Source organism: Notolepis coatsorum (assembly GCF_963971535.1).
Source record: "Notolepis coatsorum genome assembly, chromosome: 1".
Lineage (NCBI taxonomy): Eukaryota > Metazoa > Chordata > Actinopteri > Aulopiformes > Paralepididae > Notolepis > Notolepis coatsorum.
In genome coordinates, this window is record NC_140165.1 from 220,365,866 (window position 1) to 220,393,546 (window position 27,681).

The following is a 27,681-nucleotide window of genomic DNA, read 5'->3' on the forward strand; positions in this document are numbered from 1 at the left end:
GGAGCGAGGACAAAGAATAGGCTATTGTAGTTATGTAGTCATGTAGTCGGGTATACACATACTATATGTGTATAGTATGTATATACACTATATACTATGATATGCACACACTGCCACACACACTGCCAGATGCTGCCTCCAAAGGTGTAATTTGTGCGTAAGGTGATTTAGAGGTTGATGTTTAAAAGAACATGGGGTAGACTTGACAGATACGCCCCTCTCTCGACCCCCGTGAGTCGTGACTTGTTTATGGCTGCAGTCTGCATTTGGCACAACGCTCTGCTGTTCAGCTTGGCTCGCACACCTTCATTTGTGCGTCAAACTACAAGGACTAAACTCAACTAAATATGCATCTATCGTAGATTTGATCGGGAAAAAAATATGCATCTATCGCATTTCCTTGGGTGAGACTTTCAACGATATTTCATTTCAATAATTGTCATTAACACAGGAAAGTCTGAAGGTTAGACTACAAGGTTGTGCTCATTAGTTCTTCTTATATTACAGAAGGATTTGTATGGTCATCAAAAACATTTTAAGCTTTCAGTTCTTATCCCACAAAAAGTGATGAAGGAAGCTTCTCTTTTAAATGCTGTTCCACCCCCTCTATGAGGAGCTAGCCAAGATGAGGAGCACGTTCAGCCACAGACGTATCCCTCCCACGACACACCACTAACCGCCTCGGCCAGTCCTTCCTGCCAGTAGCCATCAGGCTCCACAACCGTGGGCACGGACTGCTGCCAATAGCTGGAGAACTAACGGCTGGTGAACTTGAGTACTGTTAGGACTGTCTGACTCTGCACAGACTCTGGTGCAGCGTGTTACTACGGTTTGGACCATGTATACTATCATCACTATTACTACTGTCTGATTGAATCCTGTCCCACCCACTATTGTTCACTACTACTACTGTTATCACTATTGTCATTATTACTTGCACTTTGTTCTATGTTCTATTACCTATGTACAGTGTGGTAGTGAAAGGGTTAACCTTCTGTAGTGTGGTTGTGAAAGGGTTAACACTTTCGTCATGTGGCAGTGAAAGGGTTAACCGTCTGTATTGTCTCAGTGAAAGGGTTAACCCTTTGGTAGTGTGGTAGTGAAAGGGTTAAGCGACCAAACCACAGTCGGCACCACGGAACTAGAATAGAGGCGTGGCCACCTGTCTGTTATTGTGTGACTGTCAATGTGAGCTCCATTTGGTAGTTCATGAGACATTTCCGCTGTCAGTAGACCCTGCGCCGCTTTCAGTCAGCAGCTGTAAAGTGTTCTGCCTGGTAGTCTGCTGCCGAGAAGGACATGCAGCGAGGAGTAGAGTACGTGACAATCTACTGTCTCACTCAATACACTGCAGGAATGAAGTGTAATAACACAAGTACTTGACTTGAGTGGAATCGAATGGAGTGTGTGTGTGGTGTGTGTGTGGTGTGTGTGTGTGTGTGTGTGTGTGTGTGTGTGTGTGTAAGGGAGAGAGGGAATTGGAAACAGAATGATTAGATTAGATTCAAATGTATTGTCATTATACAGCACAACGTATAATGTAAAGTACAGTACAACAGTACAACGAAAAGGGTTTGGCATCCAACCAGAGTGCAAATGTAACAATAAAGTGCAATAGTAATATACAATGTACAGGTGATTAAATGATGTACAGTGATACAGGTATGAAGACATTATGATAGTAAGTCGTAGTGGCCAGCAGCATAATTAGTAAGAGTAGGTAAGAGATATAGATATAGATATACCGTATACCGTGTATATATATATATACGGTAGGGCTGACCCCTATTAATCGATTAGTCGACTAATCGGTCGAAAGGGGCCGTAGTCGACTGGCCAACCTCTTATTCGAATATAATTAAAAAAAAAAGATTTAACATTTTTTTCAAAAGAAAAGAGGCATAGAAGCGTGGCTAACGCTAATGGCACACATACCAGAGGCTAACTGCCTACGAAAACAGGCACAGAGGCATTGAAAGAGGATTTCACCCATCTAATGAACACACTATACTAGACAAATATCAAGATGTATCCATCAGTGGACCAATTGCATGCTTTTGCAGAGGACAAGAAGCCTTCAGTCGACTCCTTCAGACATTAAGCACCTCCACAGCCCAAATGGAATGAAAAAAAAAAAAAACAGTCCATGATTGGGATGAGAGGTGTCCTTGACTATGCTGTGTGCCTTCCTCAGACACCGTTTGTGATGGATAGACTCAATAGTAGCGAGTGATGTACCGGTGATTAGGGATGGGTACCTTTCACATTTGAACCGATACGGTACCGGTACCTGTGAATCGATACCGGTACCCAACGGTACCTTTTTTCGGTACTTTAGTCTAAAAAAAATGTATTTACCTAACGTCACGGTGACCAATTGCAGCCACTCTTATTGTCTGGGACCAAATACGGCCACGCCCCACTCCCAGCAAAAAGTGGGAATCTCTAGAATGGGTTTGGGGCGGCGCTGTATACAGAAGTAGCTCTCAAGGTGACGATTAGACAACACTTTTTTGTTGTCAGTAGATTGCAGCATTGGTTTAAAATTAAAGGCTGAAAATGTTGAGAACTACAACACTGCATTTCCCAAGAGCGTTAGCACAGGTCGCAGGTCACTGGGATGTGTCTATATTCTCCGACGTGATCTGAACAGCGTTAAACTAATACTGCGACCTCGGTATAGCGACCGTGAATGGCCAACTAATTATCTTAACAAAAGTGCGCTGGTAGCGTTACATATGTTGTCTAAAGGGGGACATATGGTACAATTTAAGATTCGAATGATAATCGGCATATAAAGGACAAGATAAAGCAGCGTTAATTTGTAAGAAACCTCAATGAAAACGGCGCAGGGTGCTATTGTTATGAAAATGTGATAGAATCCTATAAAAATGTGGACGCATTTGGCCTATGTTCCGTTACCTCAGTCGTGAAAAAAAAATCCTAACTTCAAATAACTACAATTTCGACCGTTTTCGGCTTGCCATTGCTCCAACTGCTTTCTTGTTGAACCAAGTCAAATCCTAGGTAAGCATATATTGTGCGTGTGAACGTTGACATGAAAAGAAAAAAGGTAAACAATTTTTTTTTTTTTTTTTTTTTGTATCTCACTTGAATCGATACTCGGTAGTACCGACGTGTTTCGGTTCGGTACCTCAAAAGAACCGAATTCGGTACCCATCCCTACCGGTGATGCATTGGGTGGTTTTCACCACCCTCTGCAGTGTTTCTGGTCAGAGGCAGAGCAGTTGCTTGTACCAGACTGTGATGCAGTTGGTGAGTATACTGTCTATAGCACACCGGTAAAAGTTCACCAGAATCTGAGGAGACCGGTGGGCTTTCCTCAGTCTCTTCAGGAAGAAGAGGCGCTGGTGAGCCTTCTTGACCAGTGCTGAGGTGTTGAGGTTCCAGGAGAGGTGCTCAGAGATGTGGACTCCCAGGAATTTGAAGCTGGAGACACACTCAACCTCCGTCCCGTTGATGTGGACGGGGCGTCATTGGTTTTATTGCTGTTGGCCCTGTAGGCCGACTCATCGTTGTTTTTGATGAGGCCCACCACCATTGTGTCGTCTGCAAACTTGATAATGACCTTGGTGCCATGTATAGGAGTGCAGTCGTGGGTGAAGCGGGTGATACTGATCGATGTCTCGTAGTTGTTCCTGTGCGTCATGGGCTTTTTTGGCGTACCATTCCGTACCAATATCCTGCTTTAATCATTCTTCAGGTAATTATTGTTACTGCACCCCCCCTAATTGTGTCCTCATCATTCACTCACTGTCTCTCTCCGTCCCCGCCAGCCCTGTCGGAGAGCGTGAAGGCGTGCGGGGCCGACGCCCTGGCTCTGCTGGGCCAGATGAAAGGACAGGACAGCCTGGCGTCGGCGGACGACTCCCAGCTCAGGACGGCTCTGCAAGGGATCCTGGCCACCGCAGAGGTCTGTACCGCCCCGTGGCCGCTTCTCTTATCTGTCGCCGTCGGTTGTGTGATAGTAAAGGGTTAACCTTCTGTCGGGTGGCAGTGAAAGGGTTAACCGGCTGTCGTGTGGCAGTGAAAGGGTTAACCTTCTGTGTATTGTCGCAGTGAAAAGGGTTAACCGTTTGGTAGCGCGGCAGTGAAAGGGTTATCATCAACCCTTTTCAGGTGTGCAGTTTGGAGGAGTGTTGTGAGATGGAACTGTTAGAACTAAACATTCTGACGGTGATGAAACCATGGTGTCTGGTCACAGAGCTGTGGAGCTCTGGAATTACAAGAAAACGTGAGAACTTAAAGCGGAAAGGGTTAACTCTTAGGGAAGTTACCAGTGACCACAGTTATGAGTCCATGTGTGCGTGTGGGCGTGTGTGTGGGCGTGTGCGTGTGTGTACGCATGCATGAGAGAGAAAGAATGATGAGAGATTGGAATCAGGCAAGGAGGTCAAGTGGTGTTGGTGATATTTTTAGGAGATGACAAATTGAGTCTGAAACTTCAGAAATGTACCCGGGGTGGGTGGACATTTAAAAGTCAGTCAAGTAAGTAAGTAAGTAAAGTCAATGGTCCATATTCACAAAAAAAGCCTCCCAACACGGGAGTACTAATCTGGAGTCTGCTCCGGTCCATTCGTCTTAACACTTTGAGTGCCACGGACGAGATAACTCGTTATTTCATGCCAACCGTTAAGTGCCAGGAACTATGCCGTTTTTTAATCGTTATTCTTTTTATTAGCGATTTCCATTCATATTTCATCAATCTAGCCTCATGTTACCACTGCAAACTCTCTCTGAGCTCCATTGGGACAATACCGCCCCCTATCGTCTCCCGGATGGTACTGCACCCCTTTGGAATGGATTGAATGAAACGCATGGGAAAAAAAGAGTCCGGAATCCACATTTTACTTCTCAGGCAAGTAACCCGAGCCGATTGCAGTCTTTGTGGTCCCGCAGAACAGCGTGGAATAATGTGTTCGAGCACCCAGCGTTGGATCAATAAACGCGTTCGATATTTGGAATGGCGATCAGGAATTGAAATAATCCTTTTGGAGAACATCTGATCTGAGGTAAGGACCAGTATTGGGATAATCAGAGCTATTTTCACCTATATATCAGCGTGTGCCATATGTGTGTGTGTGTGCGATCAGGAAATAAGAGAATCGATTTTTCAGCCCGCTTCTATAGCGTGCATAAGTACACATACTATCGATAATCTAGCGTTTATTTGAAAACGATTCATAAATAGGCAGAAAAATGACAACGTGTTTTTTTTTTTTTTTTTTTTTTTTTATCTTTTTCCCCCTCCATTTTCCTCCGATTTTCTCCCATCCCAATGTTAGTCGTATGCCAATTCCCAATCCCCTTCCTGGTCGCTGCGCACTTACCCCCCACAGTCAGATCATCTGGGAGAGTGGAGGCTATCACGTGCTTCCTCCGACACGTCCAGCCAATCAACCGCTTCTTTTCACCTGGCAGCGCGGATCCTCCCTGAGAGGGCGTAGCGTGTGGAAGGATCACACTATCCCACTCAGGTCCTATCCGCGCTTAGCAGGCGCCCCGACCGAACTGTAGGAGTCGCTGTTTACAACGACCCGGACCCACCCCGCCAGCTTCTCCCACCCTCTAATACAGCCAATTGTATTAGTGTGAACGGCCAGCCAAGCTGGTGACAACCCCGGAGCTGTTCCAGAGAGAATCCAGCTCACAGCTCCGGGGTTGGTGACGAACGCAATCTCCGTTACGCCACCTAACCGCCCCTTGACAACGTGTTTTGTGTATTACAGTAAATTCAACGGCATTCAACGGGGTAAAGAGGAAACGGAGGCCGGCACGGAAAGTGTTAATAAGGTCACAAGGACCAGCCTTCATGGTCACGGGAATAGCAGCTCCTGCCCTGGGAAGCGGTGTGAACACGGGCCAGTGTGTGGGAAGCACTGGGCTGCGGAGGGTCCGGCAGTGGGAGGGTTTGTCTGTACAGCAACAGCCCTCGTTTAGAGGTTTCTGCATCAGTCATGGGAATTTATTTGTGAAGGGCCTATCTGATGTTGCGGTGGGCAGACATAAATAATGTCTCGTTATTTACAGCGTCCGTCTGGGAGAGTCGAGGGCACAGTGGAGTGCCGCGATTAATCCACTGAATCAAATAAATCGAATTCCCAAAAAGATAATGAATTTTGAAATGACTGTGTTGATGCTTCGGAACATTTCATTGGTGGGAGTTAGATGTTCCAGAGTGTCTAGTCTCACGGAAATACATCCATCCTCGTGTGTTCGTCTGTTGTTTGTCTCACTACCCCTGACCCCTGACGCCTTAGTGTAAAGGGACTTTTGAGTTCTAGAAAAGCACCAAATAAATCACATTTATTATTATTATTATTATTATTATTATTATTATTATTATTATTATTATTATTATTATTATTATAATATATTATTATTATTATTATTATTATTATTATTATTATTATTATTATTATTATTAATAAAGAAGAAGAATCATTTACTTTGGAAGCACTAAAAATTTTCAGAAAAGCTCGAAAAAGTTCCTATAAAACTGCTTTATTTAGACGTAGCAGTCTGAGGCCATGGTTAGACTAGTGTATTTGTGGCGTTTTTTTATACGTTTTTGAATACGTTTCATGTCCCTATTACACAGAAATGCGTTTGTTGGCGTTTTTTTGTGGATACGGCTGAAACGCAAAATTATGTTTGCGTTTTGGAGAAACGCTAAAAAACGCGCAGACAACAGCGTGTAGTCTGCATGAGCCGTTGTTGCGAAAACGCCCATGCGCAGTAGATACCATCTGCGTGCCCTTCCGGTGACAGAGAGCTGTCCCAAACCAAATAGCTGCAGCTACTATGTGTTGTCAAGTTATTGTTATAAGGACCCCAGTCCAAGCTACAACAGTCTGCATTCCCTTAACAATTGTTTGTATTGAGCCGTATTGTATTGTACCCATATGCAATATGTTAAAGAAAGTTTACATCCATTCATTCTGCTAGCATTACCGATTGGCACTGCCACTGGATAACATGAGCTAGTGTTAGCTATCAAACCCTGTTAGCTCAAAGCTCCTCTTTCAACTTAACAAGCATTAAACAAAATGGCCCAGTCATCTATTCACCTTTGTTTAATACACACAGCGTTGTCTCTAATGTTATCTAACCACTGATAGCTCCCGATATCATCAGTTTGGTGCTGGCTAAGTAGCGTGAGCTAACGTTAGCTTCTAGCCACAATGCTATACTGTTATAATGGCAAATTCCATTGACGTTAGCATGCAGCTAACAATGCTACCGATCGTTTTTTAGACTAAACTATCCGCTCTTGGTGGTCACTTGTGTTGATGTTAGTTTTGTTTCATCAACAAATGACAGGCAGAACACACAGTGAATGTATCCGTTTTGTTTATTGCACTTTTATTAGGCTTTGCTGAAAAATAATTGCTGCATTGAGTAAATAGGCAAGATGGTGGCGCGGCATAGGCGCCTGCCTTATTGACATTTTCTTTGCTGGAGCTTCCAGGAAGTGTATTGGCACACAGTTCTGATTGGTTGAAATTGCCTTCATGTTTGCCACGTACTGCCACCTACTGCTTTGGCAGTGTACTACATCAGTGTGCTCGGGTGACAAAAACGAAAAAAAAACGAAAGTGTGACTCGAGGCGCACGACGTCGCGGCGAAACGCATATGACAATGATACGAAAATGAAACGAAAGGTGTAACCGCACCCTGAGACACTGTCCTGTAGCAGAGAGACACTGTCCTGTAGCAGAGAGACATCCTGTAGCAGAGAGACACTGTCCTGTAGCAGAGAGACACTGTCCTGTAGCAGAGAGACACTGTCCTGTAGCAGAGAGACTGTCCTGTAGCAGAGACACTGTCCTGTAGCAGAGAGACTGTCCTGTAGCAGAGAGACTGTCCTGTAGCAGAGAGACACTGTCCTGTAGCAGAGAGACACTGTCCTGTAGCAGAGAGACACTGTCCTGTAGCAGAGAGACTGTCCTGTAGCAGAGAGACTGTCCTGGAGCAGAGAGACTGTCCTGTAGCAGAGAGACACTGTCCTGTAGCAGAGAGACTGTCCTGTAGCAGAGAGACACTGTCCTGTAGCAGAGAGACACTGTCCTGTAGCAGAGAGACACTGTCCTGTAGCAGAGACACTGTCCTGTAGCAGAGAGACACTGTCCTGTAGCAGAGAGACTGTCCTGTAGCAGAGAGACACTGTCCTGTAGCAGAGACACTGTCCTGTAGCAGAGAGACACTGTCCTGTAGCAGAGACACTGTCCTGTAGCAGAGAGACTGTCCTGTAGCAGAGAGACTGTCCTGTAGCAGAGACACTGTCCTGTAGCAGAGAGACACTGTCCTGTAGCAGAGAGACACTGTCCTGTAGCAGAGACACTGTCCTGTAGCAGAGACACTGTCCTGTAGCAGAGAGACTGTCCTGTAGCAGAGAGACACTGTCCTGTAGCAGAGAGACACTGTACTGTAGCAGAGAGACTGTCCTGTAGCAGAGAGACTGTCCTGTAGCAGAGAGACTGTCCTGTAGCAGAGACACTGTCCTGTAGCAGAGAGACACTGTCCTGTAGCAGAGAGACTGTACTGTAGCAGAGAGACACTGTCCTGTAGCAGAGAGACTGTCCTGTAGCAGAGAGACTGTCCTGTAGCAGAGAGACACTGTCCTGTAGCAGAGAGACTGTCCTGTAGCAGAGAGACACTGTCCTGTAGCAGAGACACTGTCCTGTAGCAGAGAGACACTGTCCTGTAGCAGAGACACTGTCCTGTAGCAGAGAGACACTGTCCTGTAGCAGAGACACTGTCCTGTAGCAGAGACACTGTCCTGTAGCAGAGAGACACTGTCCTGTAGCAGAGAGACTGTCCTGTAGCAGAGACACTGTCCTGTAGCAGAGACACTGTCCTGTAGCAGAGAGACTGTCCTGTAGCAGAGAGACTGTCCTGTAGCAGAGACACTGTCCTGTAGCAGAGACACTGTCCTGTAGCAGAGAGACACTGTCCTGTAGTAGCAGAGAGACACTGTCCTGTAGCAGAGAGACACTGTCCTGTAGCAGAGACACTGTCCTGTAGCAGAGACACTGTCCTGTAGCAGAGAGACTGTCCTGTAGCAGAGAGACACTGTCCTGTAGCAGAGAGACACTGTCCTGTAGCAGAGAGACTGTCCTGTAGCAGAGACACTGTCCTGTAGCAGAGACACTGTCCTGTAGCAGAGAGACTGTCCTGTAGCAGAGACACTGTCCTGTAGCAGAGACACTGTCCTGTAGCAGAGAGACTGTCCTGTAGCAGAGAGACTGTCCTGTAGCAGAGACACTGTCCTGTAGCAGAGAGACACTGTCCTGTAGCAGAGAGACTGTCCTGTAGCAGAGAGACTGTCCTGTAGCAGAGAGGCTGTCCTGTAGCAGAGAGACTGTCCTGTAGCAGAGACACTGTCCTGTAGCAGATAGACTGTCCTGTAGCAGAGAGACTGTCATGTAGCAGAGAGACTGTCCTGTAGCAGAGACACTGTCCTGTAGCAGAGAGACACTGTCCTGTAGCAGAGAGACTGTCCTGTAGCAGAGAGACACTGTCCTGTAGCAGAGAGACTGTCCTGTAGCAGAGAGACTGTCCTGTAGCAGAGAGACACTGTCCTGTAGCAGAGACACTGTCCTGTAGCAGAGAGACTGTCCTGTAGCAGAGACACTGTCCTGTAGCAGAGAGACTGTCCTGTAGCAGAGAGACTGTACTGTAGCAGAGACACTGTCCTGTAGCAGAGAGACTGTCCTGTAGCAGAGAGACTGTCCTGTAGCAGAGAGACACTGTCCTGTAGCAGAGAGACACTGTCCTGTAGCAGAGAGACTGTCCTGTAGCAGAGAGACACTGTCCTGTAGCAGAGAGACACTGTCCTGTAGCAGAGAGACTGTCCTGTAGCAGAGAGACTGTCCTGGAGCAGAGAGACTGTCCTGTAGCAGAGAGACTGTCCTGTAGCAGAGAGACACTGTCCTGTAGCAGAGAGACACTGTCCTGTAGCAGAGACACTGTCCTGTAGCAGAGACACTGTCCTGTAGCAGAGACACTGTCCTGTAGCAGAGAGACTGTCCTGTAGCAGAGAGACTGTCCTGTAGCAGAGAGACTGTCCTGTAGCAGAGAGACACTGTCCTGTAGCAGAGAGACTGTCCTGTAGCAGAGAGACTGTCCTGTAGCAGAGACACTGTCCTGTAGCAGAGAGACACTGTCCTGTAGCAGAGAGACTGTCCTGTAGCAGAGAGACTGTCCTGGATGCAATCCATCCCATTTAAATACCTTACTGAACGGACTGATTAAAGCTTGATTAATGTCTGCTTGCCTCTCACCTCTCTCTCTCTCTCTCTCTCTCTCTCTCTCTCTCTAGAAACTACGTCCTCGGGGTTTGGAGCTACAGCAAGGGGAGCTGGGAGATCTAGTAGAGCAGGAAATGGCTGCTACCTCTGCTGCTGTTGAATCTGCTGCTGCCAGGATAGAGGTGTGTGTGTGTGTGTGTGTGTGTGTGTGTGTGTGTGTGTGTGTGTGTGTGTGTGTGTGTGTGTGTGTGTGTGTGTGTGTGTGTGTGTGTCCGTGTGTGTATTGTGTGTGTGTCCGTGTGTGTATTGTGTGTGTGTCCGTGTGTGTATTGTGTGTGTGTGTGTGTATACATGTGTGTGTATGTGTATACACTGCTCCTGGTTTCTTATGCGCGGCTTCATGTATCCTGACAGGAAATACTCAACAAGGCTCGTGCAGGTGACACTGGAGTCAAGATGGAGGTCAATGAGAGGTGAGACTCTCAGGCCGCGTCCAGACAGCTGGCATTCAGAGACACAGGGATGTGGCACACAATTGTACCAGGGCTTGTTTCCCAAACCGTTAGTAGAATTAAAGAATCAAAAGTACTTCATTTGAGGAGAACATTTTCACTATTTAGTACCTCAACCCCCGTGTGAACCTACAACCCCCTTATAAACCAGTACAATACTGTAGGTAATGGAAGTGGTGTTTTCATATCGACCCCCACACGCACGCACGCACGGACACACACACACACACACACACACACACACACACACACACACACAAATAATGCCGTTGTCAATGATGCCGTTGTTTATTCCCGGATGTGACTCAGAAGCATCTCAGGCAATCTGTTTAGGAGTGAGGACTAGGCTATTATAAGTAGCCTACTATACTTCCCAGGAGACACATTTTTTGTGTATCGTTCAACATGTGTATGGCATACAATTACCTTGGGTCAAAGTTCATGAGCAATCACCCACCGATAACCAAGTAGGTGACATCATTGCCCAGGGTTATCTACAGTGATGACATCATTGCCCAGGGCTATCTACAGTGATGACAGTCATTGCCCAGGGCTATCTACAGTGATGACATCATTGCCCAGGGTTATCTACAGTGATGATATCATTGCCCAGGGCTATCTACAGTGATGACATCATTGCCCAGGGCTATCTACAGTGATGACATCATTGCCCAGGGCTATCTACAGTGATGACATCATTGCCCAGGGTTATCTACAGTGATGACATCATTGCCCAGGGCTATCTACAGTGATGACAGTCATTGCCCAGGGCTATCTACAGTGATGACAGTCATTGCCCAGGGTTATGTACAGTGATGATACACATATATGGATATTTATTTCTGTGTAGAATCTTTTTAAGAAGTAATTTAGCTCAGTAACAGGAAAAGGAATAGTGTGATTTCCATTAGTGACCACCACAGATTGTTGTGATAATGCTGAAGGTTGAACGCTCGTAACCTCATACTGAGGTGTTTTTTAGTTTTTTCTTTTTTTTAGCAATGTTTAACCAAAGTTAGATATCACTTTAAGTAGTGTTCTACTCCTCTTACGGACTTGTGCACGACTCTCATAGACATGTGGATATACCATTTTAAGTGTTTAATTTGTTTACATAATACATTCTCAAACATTCGTATTCATAATGTTTACTGTCTCGCTGCTATGTGAGAGAGTTGTGTAAAGAAACAAAAGGAGTTACCGTGGTTGTAAATGTTGAAACAGTGGTTTCCTGTTCAAATTGTAACCAGACTGTCCAATGGTGCCTTCAAGGGTGTCTGGGAAGCTCCTACTTAACGACGTCGGAAGCCGCACTCGATGAGAACATATCTCACATAAAAAGCTGAGATTGCCTTCTATTCCAGGCCTTAGAAATAAAGTCAGTCTTAAATACTTCAACCACTCCAACTTCCACCCGTCATCTACCCAGAATAGCTCAGCTCTTTGCTTTTGCATTTAATCAAACAAGAGAATCCTCAAATTGCCATATAATGTATGTAGAGTAGTACAATATTGTACAATAGAACATGAAATTTAATTAATTTTCGACATTGTTTAGGTCACAAACATTACATATGTAAATGTAAATATCCTATTCTCTTCCGGCATAACTGTGAACCGACCTACTTCAATAGCAAGGGGCAGGATACCAGTTCTCAACTGAGCTCACAATGACCTCTGGCTTGTAGTTAGAAAGGAAGTAACATAGGGCTCAGGACCAGAACATTGCTTCATCTGAACATACTGTATATTCTAAGTTTAGGCTTAGATCTTATGTCATTGGACCATTTCTCTCCTGAATTGAGGGATAACTTTTGTTTCAACATATTAACGTCACAGCAAACATTATGAAAGATATGCCCCAAGTCTGCCTCTCTAAGAATCGAAAACATTTTCCTTTATCCAAGAATTGTCATCCTACTCTCTAAATGAGGTGTTTCCACAGCTGTATATTTTCTAACTTTAGCTTGATTTCCATCGCAACTCATATCTTCATTGAAAATAAGAATTTGTTCTTATTAAACTGACCTGCCTGGTTAAATAAAGGTTAAATAAATAAATTAAATAAATATCTCCTTTTATCGCTAGTTTAGGGCCAAGATGTATGTACCCCATGGAAACATCTTTCTATTCTTACTTTATTACACCCTTCTAACCCCACACTCCAGCTGTGTATAACTAAGAATTGGACACATGATCCATAGAGCTGTGAGTATGTGGAAGAGCCTCTACTGTATGTCTTTGTAGAATGTGATTTCACTGATTATTGACCCTGTAGCTCAGCTCCCTGCTCAGTCACGCATTGATGTCATTCTGCGGAGGAAAATTACCAGTGTTTTCCTTCCTCGTTCACCAGCAATGTTGTCCATTAAACTGCATGTGGGCTGAGAGGTAATATGACGTTTTACAGGAGGATGACATGTTTCGTTAACTAGGCTAATTTTAAGGGCATTTCCGACACTAAGGTCGCTTTCACATATAGTTTTGGTGGACTCGGTGCGGTTCTGGGGGTGAAGTTGCAACATTGTTGCATTCTTCATTTGGTTTGCCTGCTTTCACACAGATATCTGTGAGGCGGACCGAGACCTTCTGAACAATGTCACGCGGTCGAAAAGGGCGCTTGTCTATTGGACAGTGGAAATGTGTGTGTGGCTGCGATCCTGTGTGTGCGCGCGCGCGCGTGTGTGTGTCTGTGGACTGCGAGTCCTCCAGATCAGCGGAGCCGAGTTTTGACATGGCATTGATCCATTGTTCTATTGAAGCACATTACCACCATCCTCTCGCTAAACAACTTGTAGACCACAGTGTTTTTATGAGTGCCCACAAGTAGCTGTTTTATTAATAATATAATAAGCTGCGCGCCTCGGTAATAATAATAAGCTGCGTTTTTTCTTCCTTCTTCCCAAGATGCACAGATATATAGATAGATAGATAGATAGATAGATAGATAGATAGATAGATAGATAGATAGATAGATAGATAGATAGATAGATAGATAGATAGATAGATAGATAGATAGATAGATAGATAGATAGATAGATAGATAGATAGATAGATAGATAGATAGATAGATAGATAGAGAGAGAGATTAGATGCAGTGTGCTTGTTTTGCTTGTTTTGCAGTGAGTGCTGCGAGCAGTGGTAATAATAATCACTTCCTATATTTGGTTCGCGTTTGGTTCGATGAAGCCGAACCGAGACCTACGTTTTCAGCCGGACCAGAGTTCGACTGTTTGGTCCGCGAACCGAGTTCGACGCGCATTCACACAGACCCGAAAACGGACTATCGAATTCTGGTCCGAAAGTCCGGACCAAACAGCCCCTGTGTGAAAGCGACCTAAAAGACCAGATGCCATCGGCCTGATCCTGCCATGCTGACGGTTCCGGTCTATTTTTGGCTTGCGAGAGAAAGCAGCCGAAGAACGTCACCCGTGAGGAATTCATCCAAAGTAAAGCCCAAGTATTTATAGGAATCGGTATAGTCCAGAGGCAGGGCTCCAAATGAAACATTCTGCAGAGATCTCACCTTGCCCTTTTTTCCTGGAGTGCGTAATCTGTGTTTCACTCTGGTTGCCTCCATTTAGAGCATCAGAGGTTAATAATATTCAGCATCTTCTGCAGCATCATGAGATCCCATGTTCATACCAGGGGATCAAGCGCTCTGATTGGAACGCACCCTTTTTTAATTGAGCATTTCCAGTTTGTTGCGTTGCAAACTCCTAGCCATGACATCATAGCAAATAAACACACGGCTCTCAGCCAGTTAGATTGTTTGATCAGAACCAACTGTTGTATGATGAATGTATCTAATCTCTAGGAGTATGATCTGTGGTAGCTTGCGTCCAGGCTAGGTCAGTGGACCTGGACTAAGTGTGTCCTCTGTCGCCCCCTGCAGGATCCTAGCCTCCTGTACAGACCTGATGCAGGCTATCAAGGAGCTGGTGCTGTCATCCAAAGAGCTGCAAAGGGACATTGTGGAGAGTGGCAGGGTGAGTAGCATCATCACCCGGCTGGTTCATTGGTTCAAATTAAAAAAGACGGGACGGCAGTGTTTTTCAAATTGTCACTAAGATTTCAATAAAAAAAATTATGTAATCTTTATTTAACCAGGCAGGTCTAGGACTCAAGAACTAATTCCTATTTACAATGACGGCCTGGCGAGAGGACAAAAGGGTAACACTCGGCAGCTAGGTTCCTTACTGGCACCAAAAAAAGAGAACACATTTCACCAGTTCTAGCCTCCCTACACTGGCTCCCAGTCCCACTTAGAATAGACTTCAAAATCCTCCTCCTCACCTTTAAGGCACTATCGGGTGCAGCACCCCTATACATCACAGAGCTCATCACCCCCTACGCAGCACCCAGGTCACTAAGATCCTCCAACCAGGCTCGGCTGGTCCCCCCCCCCCACCAGACTCAAAAAGAGAGGCGATCGCTCTTTCAAGGCTGTGACCCCCAAACTGTGGAACCAGCTACCCCTGGAGATCCGATCTGCCCCCTCGCTGGAGACATTTAAGGCCCGTCTAAAAACCCACTTTTATTCCCTAGCCTTCAATAAACCCTGATTCTCCCACACCCTAACTCACACACTCCCATGCAATTTTATCCTGCCCCCTCCCCCTTGTATCTCTTCTGCTGCTCCTCTGTCCCCTGTGTGCTATATTGTACTTGTCCTGTTGTGCCTTTTTCTATTTTTCTATTTGTGTATTTTATATTATGACATTGATCTTATGCTTTGATTGTACAGCACTTTGGTTGGCTCTTGAGTTTTTAAACGTACTTTATAAATAAATGACTTGACTTGACTTGACTTGACTTGACTTGACTTGACTTGACTTGACTTGACTTGACTTGACTTGACTTGACAGGGGGGACTTTTTTTATTTATTAAATCAAATAGAAAAGAGACAGAATACAATACATACATCACAGAGGTAAGGGAAATAATTAAAACACACATCAAACAAACAACCAAATAAAATTACAAGGTATGTAATACATACAGCAGAACAGACCATTTACAATTTACAGGCTGGGTGACAGTTGCAGGTGTGTGTAAACAACTCTGTGATAGAGTCCTTAAAAGTAGTGAGGGGGATCAATTTGTCCATTTTCATCCTATTCATCCCCCTTTAATTCACCCAAGACATACAGTATTACATATCTTTTCTAAATTATGTATTTTTTTGGTAGATATTTTATTGTTTTTTTACCGGGCAGTCTGGTAGAGAGAGAGAGGAAGTATGGGAGGATAGAGGGAGAACAGAAGACATTCGGCAAAGGTCGCCCGGGACGGCCGTGTTGCACCGCAGTGCTGTACGTGGTGCGCCACCCTGGCGCCCCTGTATTACATATCTTTTCAACCATTTTAATATGACATCCTTGAATCTGTGGAACATGTTGGTTAAGGTTTTTGCAAAGAAACAAATCTAAATCTTGTTTTCCAGTACCTCTTGTTTTGAATGTGCCATTTTGATCTGTGTGGCTTGCACCAAGTTTTAAATACATGATTTCCTTCCTTGCCTGGCTACCAAGAGTAAACAAAAATGATTAAATTAAATTAAAAAGGTACATTAGGTAGGCAGTGTTCCTGGCTCCAAAAAGCACAGCTAATGAATACATTCAAGCTAATTGCTTGCCTGTGGCCCCCTTATGACAGCACAAAGGGCAACAATTCTGAGCAGCTTGCTGAGGCTTGTTAATCTGAAGATGTATTACCCTTGCCAAAAGGCAAAGAGTACCAATGTAATATTTCCCCAGCGCCTAAATAACATATCAGACTCCCAAATCCACACACTAGTCAAAACCCATTTCTCATTATTTATTACTGTAATTGATTTTTAAATGATGATCAATGCCCATCAAGGTACTGAAAATTAGACAAGATACAAGATAGGATCAGATACTGTAATTATCTCAGTTATATAATTGAAACGGAGGGCTAGGGCCTCCGCAGGGTGCGTTTGATGGAACTGGCGGACACTATGGGGTTGTAACACCCGTTAAAGAATTACACAGAGGCGTGCTGCAGTTACTGGTTGTTATTTGATAGATTTCCAGGTGTGGTTGTCTACAGAGGAATACAATACAGTATACATTAATAACAGTAGTGATGTACATAAACAAGAATATCCATTAGTAGTATAATGCAAATAGTAACTAGAGCATTCACTTAACCAGAGTTAATATACATAACCTACATAACCTATGTAGGGAATTACTCCTTCAGTGCATGTAAACAGTATAGGTAGGTGGACTGTAAACCAGGTGTAAGATACATTCAGTTCACTAGGGGTAATGAGTGAGTTATAGTTATAGCTTAGGCTAGCTAACGTGCGTCTAAGCTAGCCACGCAACGCAGCAGCATATCATAGGAGGGGCAACGTAAGTTGGCTAACGTGTAGCTAAGCTAACGGCGCAGTGTTTCAGTAACGGGGGGAATGACGTCAACAGGAATGGATCAGCGGGGACGCACTAAGTACAGAGTAAACTGAATGAACGAACTAAACGCAGGTACAGTACTCACGTTCATTGACGCACACGTTATCCCATGGGGACAGGGTAAACTACTACAGCACGTCGTTAGACGGTAACACTGAGACCGGCTCGCTCACGTTAAAGGGGAGGAACTCTTAGAGGACCGGTACAGAACAAAGTAGTCGTCAGACAATAACACTGAGACCGGCTCGCTCACGTTAAAGGGGAGGAACTCTTAGAGGACCGGTACAGAACAAAGTAGTCGTCAGACAATAACACTGAGACCAGCTCGCTCACATTAAAGGGGAGGAACTCTTAAAGGGTCAGTACAGAACAAGTAGTCTTATTAGCAGGGCTTTCCTACACAGCCGCACCCAAAAGTCTACTTAGACCTTTTGAACTAAAACGGGAAAGTCTCTGGGGTCCTCGGTATCCGGGAGGCTCGGGAGCTGCACCAACCGGGACACAGGGCGCAGGTATGTTCGGTCCTTCACTTGGACAGCGGCGGTGCGGATGCGCCCGTCAGCTCCAGGGTATGTCTGAGTGACCTTCCCGACAGGCCAGAGTGCCCGAGGGAGCTGTGGGTCAACGATTAGGGCCACCTGGCCTAGTGACAGTTCCTTGCCGTCCTTCCTCCACTTCTGCCTCTCCTGTAGACCCGGTAAGTAGTGGCGAATGAATGCAGACCAGAAGTGGTCGGCCAGCACTTGACTATGCCTCCAGCGACGTTTCCCAAGGAGGTCACTGGAGTCGTAAACTGCTTGAGGTAGAGACGAGTCACGGCGTCCCATGATGAGGAGGTTCGGGGTAACGGGATCAGGGTCTGCAACGTCCGAGGAGAGGTAGCCCAATGGCTTTGCATTCATGATGCCCTCCACTTCGATGAGGACTGTGTGGAGGACGGTCTCAGACACTATCTGATCTTTCAGGATGACTCTGAGGGCAGTCTTCACCGACTTCACCTCCCTCTCCCAAGTTCCACCAAAGTGCGGTGCGCTCGGCGGGTTGAAGCGGAACGTAATCTTCTGCTTAGCTAACTGTTCCTTCAGTCTGGGTTCCATCTCGGCAAAGGCTTCCTGCAGCTCTCTGTTTCCTCCGACAAAGTTTGTGCCATTATCGCTGAGGAGCTCGAAAGGTGTGCCGCGGCGTGAGATGAAACGCCTCAGGGACATCAAGAAGGCGTCAGAGTCCAGGCTTTCTAGGAGGTCAAGGTGTATGCAGCGTGTAGTCATACACTTGTAGACGATCCCCCACCTCTTCTCATTCCGGCGCCCTATCTTGATGTGAAATGGCCCGAAACAGTCTACTCCTGTAGAATAGAATGGGGGCTTGTAGAGACGCAGGCGACAGGGCGGAAGGTCGGCCATTTTAGGCATGTCGGGCTTTGCTCGCCACAGATGACATTCTCGGCAGGTGTGTTGATGCTTGCGGATTGCTTCTCTTCCTCGTAGAACCCAGAATCGGGATCGAAGATCAGCGAATACCCTCTCAGGCCCGGGGTGGAGAAGAGTTTGATCATAGTCTTGGATGATCAGCCTTGTCAGGGGGTGATGTGGGTCCAAGACGATTGGGTGAATGGCATCCATCCCCAAGTTCTCGGCTCTGCGCAGCCTACCGCCTACTCTGAGGAGACCTGTAGCCTTGTCGTACTCCGGAGATAGGGAGCTCAAACGACTGTCTGAGGGAAGAGGTCGGTCAGACTGGAGGGCCTTGATCTCCTCTGGGAATGAGTCCAGCTGGGCTCGTGTAAGGAGGGCCTTCTCGGCATTGAGGACGTCAGCTGCTTCGTAGGGCTGATCTGTAGTCTGGGCGTCGGCCGCACCGTGAAGGGACCTGGCTGTTGCTTGGACGAGGTCCTTCCATGAAGTGAAGTCTTCAACGGCAGGGAGCAGAGGACTGGGAGAGGTGGTTACATGACAGATTATGGCAGACTTCTTCATCTCGTGGCCGTCGGACTCGGGATGAGCAGAGGGCATAGTAGGCCACTGGTCTTCAGGTAGGTAGAGGAACTCTGGACCTTTGTGCCATCGATGTGGTCGTACCAGTTCCTCCAAGGTTAGGCCCCGAGTGATGTCGTCTGCTGGGTTTGAGGCAGAGTTCACGTATCTCCAGTTATCGGGCTCAGTCAGGTTCTGGATTTCCGCAACTCGTGTGCCCACGAAGACCTTATATCTACAGGACTCTGACTTGATCCAATGGAGAACTGTGGTGGAATCCGACCACAGGACGACCCGTTGGATGGGGACGGTGAGCTCGGCTTGAAGTACATCATTAAGCTGGGCACCTGTGAGGGCAGCGCTCAGCTCGAGTCGGGGCATCGACAGCTGCTTCCTGGGGGCCACCCGAGACCTAGCGAGCACAAAGGAAATGTGGACTTGCTGTTGGTCATCCATGGTCCGCATGTAGGCGACAGAGCCGTATGCACGCTCGGACGCGTCACAGAAGATGTGGAGGTCCCTGGTCGAAGTAGAGGTGTTCGCATGTGGTGGAGCGTAGGCTCGGTGGAACTCCAGGTGTATGAGGTGAGGGATCTCTTGCTCCCAGGTGCGCCATCTGTCGAGCAGGCTTTGGGGTCGGATTGGGTCGTCCCAGCCGACCTCCTCCTTCCAAAGGTCTTGTATGATGACCTTGGCTCTTGTGGTGAAAGGTACAATGTAGCCAAGGGGGTCGTACTGGCAGGCAAGTACTCTGTAGAGGTTCCTCATGGTAGGTGCTGAGGTCTCCACAGGGCGATGCTTATAGCCCAGGGAGTCATTGAGGCAGTTCCAGCGTAGGCCCAGTGTAGGCTCCTGAAGGTCACTACTACTCTTGGAGAGCCACAGTTCGCTGCTTTCGGAGCGGGCTTCGGGCGGAAGGTGCTCGATGACCATAGGCACGTTGCTTGCCCACTGGCGGACCTCAAACCCTCCCGTCTGTAGGTGATGGCGGAGTTCATCGACGAGACGCTTGGCTTCTTCGGCGGAGTGTGTGCTATGCAGACAGTTGTCGACATAGAAGGACTGCTCGACTGTCTTTATCAAGTTGGAATTGCCCTCTGTGTCATTTTGGATGTGTTGCTGGAGGGCGTAAATGGCACAGCAGGGGCTACAGGTTGTCCCGAATGGAAGTACCTGCCACTCATAGATATCCGGCTCCTTCTCCCTCTCCATGTTCCTCCAGATGAAGCGCAGCACTGGCTTGTCGGTAGGCAGCAGGCGGATCTGGTGAAACATACCTTTGATGTCGCCACTGACTGCCACGGCATGCTGACGAAACCTGAGGAGGACACCGAGCAGGGTTGGCCCGAGTGTAGGTCCAGGAAGCAGAAGGTAATTTAGGGACAGGCCTTGGTACTGGAATGAACAGTTAAAAACGATCCTGTCCTTACTGTTGTGGGTCACCATATGGTGCGGGATGTAGTAGGATTCTGCAGACTGGTCAGCTTCTGCCGGGGTTATCCTTGCCACGTAACCAGCCTTCTCCAGTTTCCGTATCTCATTACAGTAGACCTCGGCTCGTTTGGGGTCCTTGGTAAGTCTTCTCTCTATGCTGCGGAGGCATGGCAGCACAGCTTCCTTAGGGACATGTAGTGGGGTAGCATTTGCTTGCCGAAGCAGGGGAGTAGCGTAGCGCTGGACTCCGTCGACCTTGACCCTGGTAGTGAGTGCTTGGAGCGCGACCATGGCTTGCTGATCTTGCTTGGAGCGGGTGACTGCCTTCGTGCTGATGTAAGGGAGAGTGTCGACTTGCCAGAGGCGCTCGACATTCCTGAAGAGCTCTGTGGCTGGAGAGGCAGTGGCAGTGTGGAGGCACTGTGAAGAAGATGTAGTCTGGGCAAGGTTTGTAGGGCCCTGGCAGGGTTAGAAATTAACATTTTTTTTCAAGGGCTTTTTTTGCCCCCCTTAATTGATTTTCGGGGGCTTTTTTTTGTATTTCGGGGGCACTGAATTTTTATGATAAACGGTAGGGGTGGGACGGTTCACAAAATGGACGGTTTGGTTCGTATCACGATTTTGGGGTCACGGTTTTCAGTTCGATATACGTTAATTTTTATTAAAAAAAAATTTAACACTCAAATCTAAACATGCTTCTCATTTATTAAAAATAAAATAAAAGGTTTACAGTGTTTACAGCCTTAAATAATGTTTGGCACACAAAGACCGAACTGACTGAAAAATATAGGCTACATTTGTCAAAGTATTAACTTAGTGCAAACAAACAATATGCTCAGCCAGCACTAGACTTTCCTTTCTTTAATTAATATAAACACACACAATTTTAAATTTTTAATTTAAATTCCCTGATTGTCAGTTATTAATGGAAAGATTCGTTTTCTGCTTGAAATTATTATGTTTCTGTCTACATTTATTTAGACTAACATTATTTAAATATTGAGTGCAACTGTGGTGGATTACGTAATTCGGTGAGTTGGAACTATCTATGGGTTGGCGCCGGGTCCCCACGGACATTTTAGCGTGTGGCACCGCCACCTTCAGCTCCGGTCACGTTAGGAGCAGTTTATAACATCAACAAGCAGCGCGAAAGCGATAATAGTCCCGTTTGGAGTTAGTAAAACACAGTTGTATGTTAGCCTTCTTGGATGTTAAATAAACGCCTATCATTGTCTTTAAACACCCCGCCTCTCAGACTCCCATTTCCTCCTCTGCTACAGTAGCTAGTAGCTACGGTGTTAGCTGTTGTTGTGAAGGGCTAGCTAGCTAACAGCTACAAACATTGTACAAACTGCTAACGCTATGGCAAGATGTGTGTAGGCCTATGTAATGTTAATGGCTATGTTTTTAAAGTCGTAATGAAGATTGATTTATATTGTGCGTGCCATTTTTACACAAACTGACTAGCACCTGGCTGGCTGCAGTGCTGCTGCTGCTGCCTGCAGCCAGTGCAGAACACCGGCTCCGCCAAATGAATTGTTTTATTTGCGCGTCATCTGAATGAATGAATGAACACTTTATTTAACAGATTGCAGAATGGGTACAATACAGTACGGCTCAATACATACAATTGTTAAGGGGATGCAGACCTGAGAAAGACGTTTGTCTTGTTTCCATCAGGGTCCCCCATTTTCAATTCATATATATCTGAACCGTACGATACACACGCTCCATTACCGGATAAATATATATAATTAGTAAACTGTCGGGGGCATTAAGTGCCCCCCTTAACTGATTTTCGAGGGCATTTTGTCCATTTTCAAGGGCATTATGCCCCAAGCCCCCGTTAATTTCGAACCCTGGGCCCTGGAGTGACCAACCTAGTCGGGTGCAAATACCGACGGGGCCGCCTGGTGGGCCTGCGCGTACAGGCTGTACTGGGGTCAGAAGGTGTGGCATATCTGAACCAATCAGAAGTAGTGGCTGGGCATGGTCGACTGGTGGTAGGGGCAGGCCGTGGAGGTGCTTGTAGCGTTTCTGTAGTGCGGCCACAGGATAAGAGTGTTCGGCCAGGCTGAGGCCTTCGGCGGTGAAGGCCTGGTGGATCCGATACTTCTGGGAAGGCGTGCACCATGGAGAAACGTCGAAGGAGACGGAGCTGCCCTGGAGCTGTTCGACATTCTGCTGGACGGTTTGTAGATGGAGAGTCTCTGGCGTTCTGGTTAGGTTCAGCCGCCGCACGGCTTGAGGCAGAACGATACTTCGTTCAGAGCCGTCGTCCAACACGGCATAGGTCTCCAGGGCTTGGTCCCCGTTCCTCAAGATGACCTTGATGACCTTTAACATAACCTGTTGTGGACGGTTGGGCCGGTCGAGGTATACCTTAGTGGGTGGTGTAGTGACCATACAGACTGTGGTTTCACCCTGCTGTATGGAGTCGTGCAGAATGGTAAGGTGCTGTTCTTTGCATGTATTGCATGGGCGCGTCAGAGTACATGCTTCGGCAGAGTGTTTGCGGCCACACTTCCAGCACCGTTTCTCCTCTCTGATCCACTTCACGGCCTGGCTGGTAAATAGCGTCTTGAAGTCGTCACAAGCATTCAAGAAGTGCTCCTTGTTGTCACAATAGGGGCAATACGGTTTGGACTTGAAAGGGGTTTTGTAGCGAGTAGGCTCTGGGGTACTAGCGACTTCCCCAGCATTGAGGAGGATGGTTGTGGTCTTCTCCTTATAGTGGGTGACACGTTGGTCTTGCTTGGTTGGCTTGGGTGCGTCGCACTGATAGAGCGCTGCGGCTCGACTTGAGAGGCGCTTAGCCTGTGACTTCATCTGGAGCCAGGCTGCCAGGTTGGGCAGGGTGTATGTCAGGTCTGACCCTGTCCGGAGAATGCCGCGGCTGAGGCAGTATTCGATGAATCCGTCCCTGACTGAAGGGGGCATCTTGCTCAGGAGCCGGTCGACGTGGGATCCGCATCTCAGCTCGTACCCGTTTTGACCTTCAAGTGTCCCGAGAATGCCCACCAGAGACTGGATGGACAGGGCGAAGGAGTCGAAGGCTTCAGTGTCACCGAACTTGATGGGAGGTGAGTTGAGAATGGCGCCTAACTCTGATTGGACGAGCTGTCTGGGTTGGCCGTACTTGTCTTGCAGGGCTTGCAATGCAGCGGTATACGGTCGAGGGTCATACATGTAGGCTCTGGCGAGGTGGAGAGCACTGGGGAGTTTCAAGTGGCCGAGGAGCACCTGGTACTTATACTGTTCAGACAGGTGCCCGGTACTACCCATCAAGTTATCCAAGGCTATCTTGAGTAGGGCAAAGTCACTTTCGCGGTCACGTTCAAAGACTGGCAGCATCGGCTGTGGGATGCCGTAGGGAGAGGTAATCAGCATCTCTGATCCTGGGTGCTGTAAATGCCCCGATATAACCTGTGGCGGGGTAAGAGCCATGTGAGGTGCAGCAGGACTCGCGTTCTGGTATGGTGGGGCTGCAGTAGAGATGGTCGCACCGTAGGTAGGACTCTGGGTACTGTGTGTAGCTACAGAAGGTTCGTGTGAGGTCGTAGGTTGCTCAATTGGACCAGGCATGTTAGGAGCTGGGTACCATGACACAGGGGGAGCGGCAGAGCGAGACGTCGCCTGTGCTGGATGGTGCATCACTGGGGTGATGGCGGCTGGGTTAGCCGGCGGGGAATGCATGTTCTGTGGTATAGTAGGGAGTGCTAGAGGCACAGGTGCCACTACGTGGTGCTGTAGTCCAGGTGGTGGATAGGTCGGCTCAGATACTGCTGCGGGCACAAGAGGGGGTGCAGGGTGTAGGTGAGAGATGGGTTGATGCGGTGAGCCTGCGGGAGCGTTGGCAGGTGGGGCGTGCATCGCTGGTAGGGAGTAGGAGCCCCGGGGGGACGATGCACCGCTACGTGGTCCCGTCTCGGACTCTTGAAGGAGTGAGGTGACAATTTTGGCTAATTGAAGTTCCTGCTCCTTCTTCTTAAGCCGCCTCTGCCTGTCGAGGCGTGTAGCGATAGCTTCTCTTGCATCTTGTGCTTCCTGCTGTATGCGCTGTAAGCGTTGGCACTCCAGGTCGGCGTTGCCGTCTTCTTCTACCTGGCGCTGTAGCTCCTCGAGCTCCAGGGAGTGGATGTGCTCCTGGAGGATAGCTTCCTGGACTGGTGAGAGAGCATGTTGTGTGTGTACGCTCCCGGATGAACGATGGGGACCAACGCCTGACCTTATGGTGGGTCTAGGAATTGACCGGTATGAGGACCTACTACCTTCGGACGGGTCCCTTGCCTCATTCGCCGGGCATGAGCGATGGGAGCAGGCACCTGACCTTATGGTGGATCTATGAGTTGGCTGATGTGAGGGCCTACTACCTTCAGACGGGCCCCTTGCCTCGCTCGCCGGGTATGAACGATGGGAGCCAACACCTGACCGCTCGCTCCTCGTAGATGGGTTCCTCGTCTCGCTATCCCGGCGCTGTGATGCGTGGGGTAGGGCCTTTGGGGGTTCATCTTGTGATTGAGTACGGAGTTGAGTACTAGGTTGAGTACTGGGTTGAGTACTGGGTTGAGTACTGGATTGAGTACTGGATTGAGTACTGGGTTGAGTACTGAGTTGAGTACTGGGTTGAGTACTAGGTTGAGTACTGGAGTGAGTACTGGATTGAGTACTGGGTTGAGTACTGAGTTGAGTACTGGGTTGAGTACTAGGCGGGGTGTTAGGTTGAGCGCTAGGTTGGGTACTGAGTTGAGTACTTGGTTGGGTACTGAGTTGAGTACTGGGTTGAGGTTCGTATCCCACTTCGAAGTCACGTAGGTGGCTTGGTAGGTGGCGCTCTCTCTGCGGGTGAGCGGTGGTCTCTGTGTTGTCCTGGTCTGCCATAGCGTCTTGAAGGAGCTCCATCCGGCTCGAAGGACCATGAAACGGAGGGCTAGGGCCTCCGCAGGGTGCGTTTGATGGAACTGGCGGACACTATGGGGTTGTAACACCCGTTAAAGAATTACACAGAGGCGTGCTGCAGTTACTGGTTGTTATTTGATAGATTTCCAGGTGTGGTTGTCTACAGAGGAATACAATACAGTATACATTAATAACAGTAGTGATGTACATAAACAAGAATATCCATTAGTAGTATAATGCAAATAGTAACTAGAGCATTCACTTAACCAGAGTTAATATACATAACCTACATAACCTATGTAGGGAATTACTCCTTCAGTGCATGTAAACAGTATAGGTAGGTGGACTGTAAACCAGGTGTAAGATACATTCAGTTCACTAGGGGTAATGAGTGAGTTATAGTTATAGCTTAGGCTAGCTAACGTGCGTCTAAGCTAGCCACGCAACGCAGCAGCATATCATAGGAGGGGCAACGTAAGTTGGCTAACGTGTAGTTAAGCTAACGGCGCAGTGTTTCAGTAACGGGGGGAATGACGTCAACAGGAATGGATCAGCGGGGACGCACTAAGTACAGAGTAAACTGAATGAACGAACTAAACGCAGGTACAGTACTCACGTTCATTGACGCACACGTTATCCCATGGGGACAGGGTAAACTACTACAGCACGTCGTTAGACGGTAACACTGAGACCGGCTCGCTCACGTTAAAGGGGAGGAACTCTTAGAGGACCGGTACAGAACAAAGTAGTCGTCAGACAATAACACTGAGACCGGCTCGCTCACGTTAAAGGGGAGGAACTCTTAGAGGACCGGTACAGAACAAAGTAGTCGTCAGACAATAACACTGAGACCAGCTCGCTCACATTAAAGGGGAGGAACTCTTAAAGGGTCAGTACAGAACAAGTAGTCTTATTAGCAGGGCTTTCCTACAATAATTACAAGTTATATAATTAATAGGGGTGTAAAGGTACACATATCCGTACCGAACCGTTTCAGTGTGTACAAAAACCGTACCGAACGGCTGTGTACCGAACGAATACAACGGTATGTTAACCACTAACGACCGCCCACCAGGGGCTGTTTTTTTCCACAATCTAATATAATTATTATAATTTAAAAAAATATTACAAGTCGATTATTAATTTCAATATAGAATATTCGTTGACAGCCCTACAAGTACAATTAGTTACTGCACACTACATCACCCCTGAGTGGAACATGGAAAGCCAAACCTTCCCCCACTGTACCGAAAACCCGTACCGAACCGTGACTTCAAAACCGAGGTACGTACCGTACCGTGGTTTTTGTGTACCGTTACACCCCTAATAATTAATTATTAATATTTTCTCATGCTTATCCCTTTCAAATAATAAATACAATTCAACCACTAGAATCTGTAATGTTGTCAAACAGCGACCTCTAGGCAAACGATGACAACATGGTACTGCGCTTTGTTTACAGTTTTTATCTGGAGTGTGGGTTGGATTTCAGTGGGTACAGGGGAGGGGTTGCTCCTGCTGGCTGCATCTCAAGCACCAAGAGAGGTCTGGAGAGATTCATAGTGTAATAAGTTACTAAACTCCAACCCACGTGTCAGACCAAAGCTAAGGAGTAAACAAAGCGCAGTACCAAGCAGCAGGGCTCTTGTGCCTAGAGGTCGCAGTTTGATTGCATTACAGATTCTACCTTTAAGCACCATAGTTGTGATCCTAGACACCTTGTCAAGATCAGTGAGTTCAGTGAGAGCCTGTGAGGAACAAATTACATCAAATGTTCACCTCGATTTGATTAACATCCTGAAGTGTCCACACATTTACAGTTTGTTATACAGACTCCCAATTCCAGCTCATGAATTAGGTACTTTTTCCATTAACCCTTTTCACTACCACACTACAAAGGGTTAACACTTTCACTACCACACTACAGATGGTTAACCTTTCACTACCACACTACAAACAGTTAACCATCTGTTACCAAGAGAAAACAAAGGATTTCTTTAGACGAGATAACAAAACAAAAAAGAAATGGGCACATTATGATAAATAGATGAAAACCCGGTGCAGAGAAAAACAAAATTACAAACATCTCAAAACAAACTGGTCAGACTACTGCTTGACCTTACTCCTAGAACCCACCTCACCCCTGC

The 27,681-nt window shown here is 47.0% G+C and overlaps 1 protein-coding gene across 3 annotated transcripts in view; it reads left to right on the forward strand.

The window, feature by feature from the left end:
- The window catches only part of hip1 (huntingtin interacting protein 1), a 220,431-nt gene that overhangs the window by 177,374 nt on the left and 15,376 nt on the right, over positions 1 to 27,681 (forward strand). For all 3 annotated transcript variants that reach the window (XM_084331299.1, XM_084331298.1, XM_084331300.1), the window contains exons 22-25: positions 3,798 to 3,934; positions 10,347 to 10,457; positions 10,690 to 10,748; positions 14,683 to 14,776. In XM_084331299.1, coding sequence (XP_084187425.1) covers positions 3,798 to 3,934; positions 10,347 to 10,457; positions 10,690 to 10,748; positions 14,683 to 14,776 — 401 coding nt within the window. The remainder of the gene's footprint in view (positions 1 to 3,797; positions 3,935 to 10,346; positions 10,458 to 10,689; positions 10,749 to 14,682; positions 14,777 to 27,681) is intronic.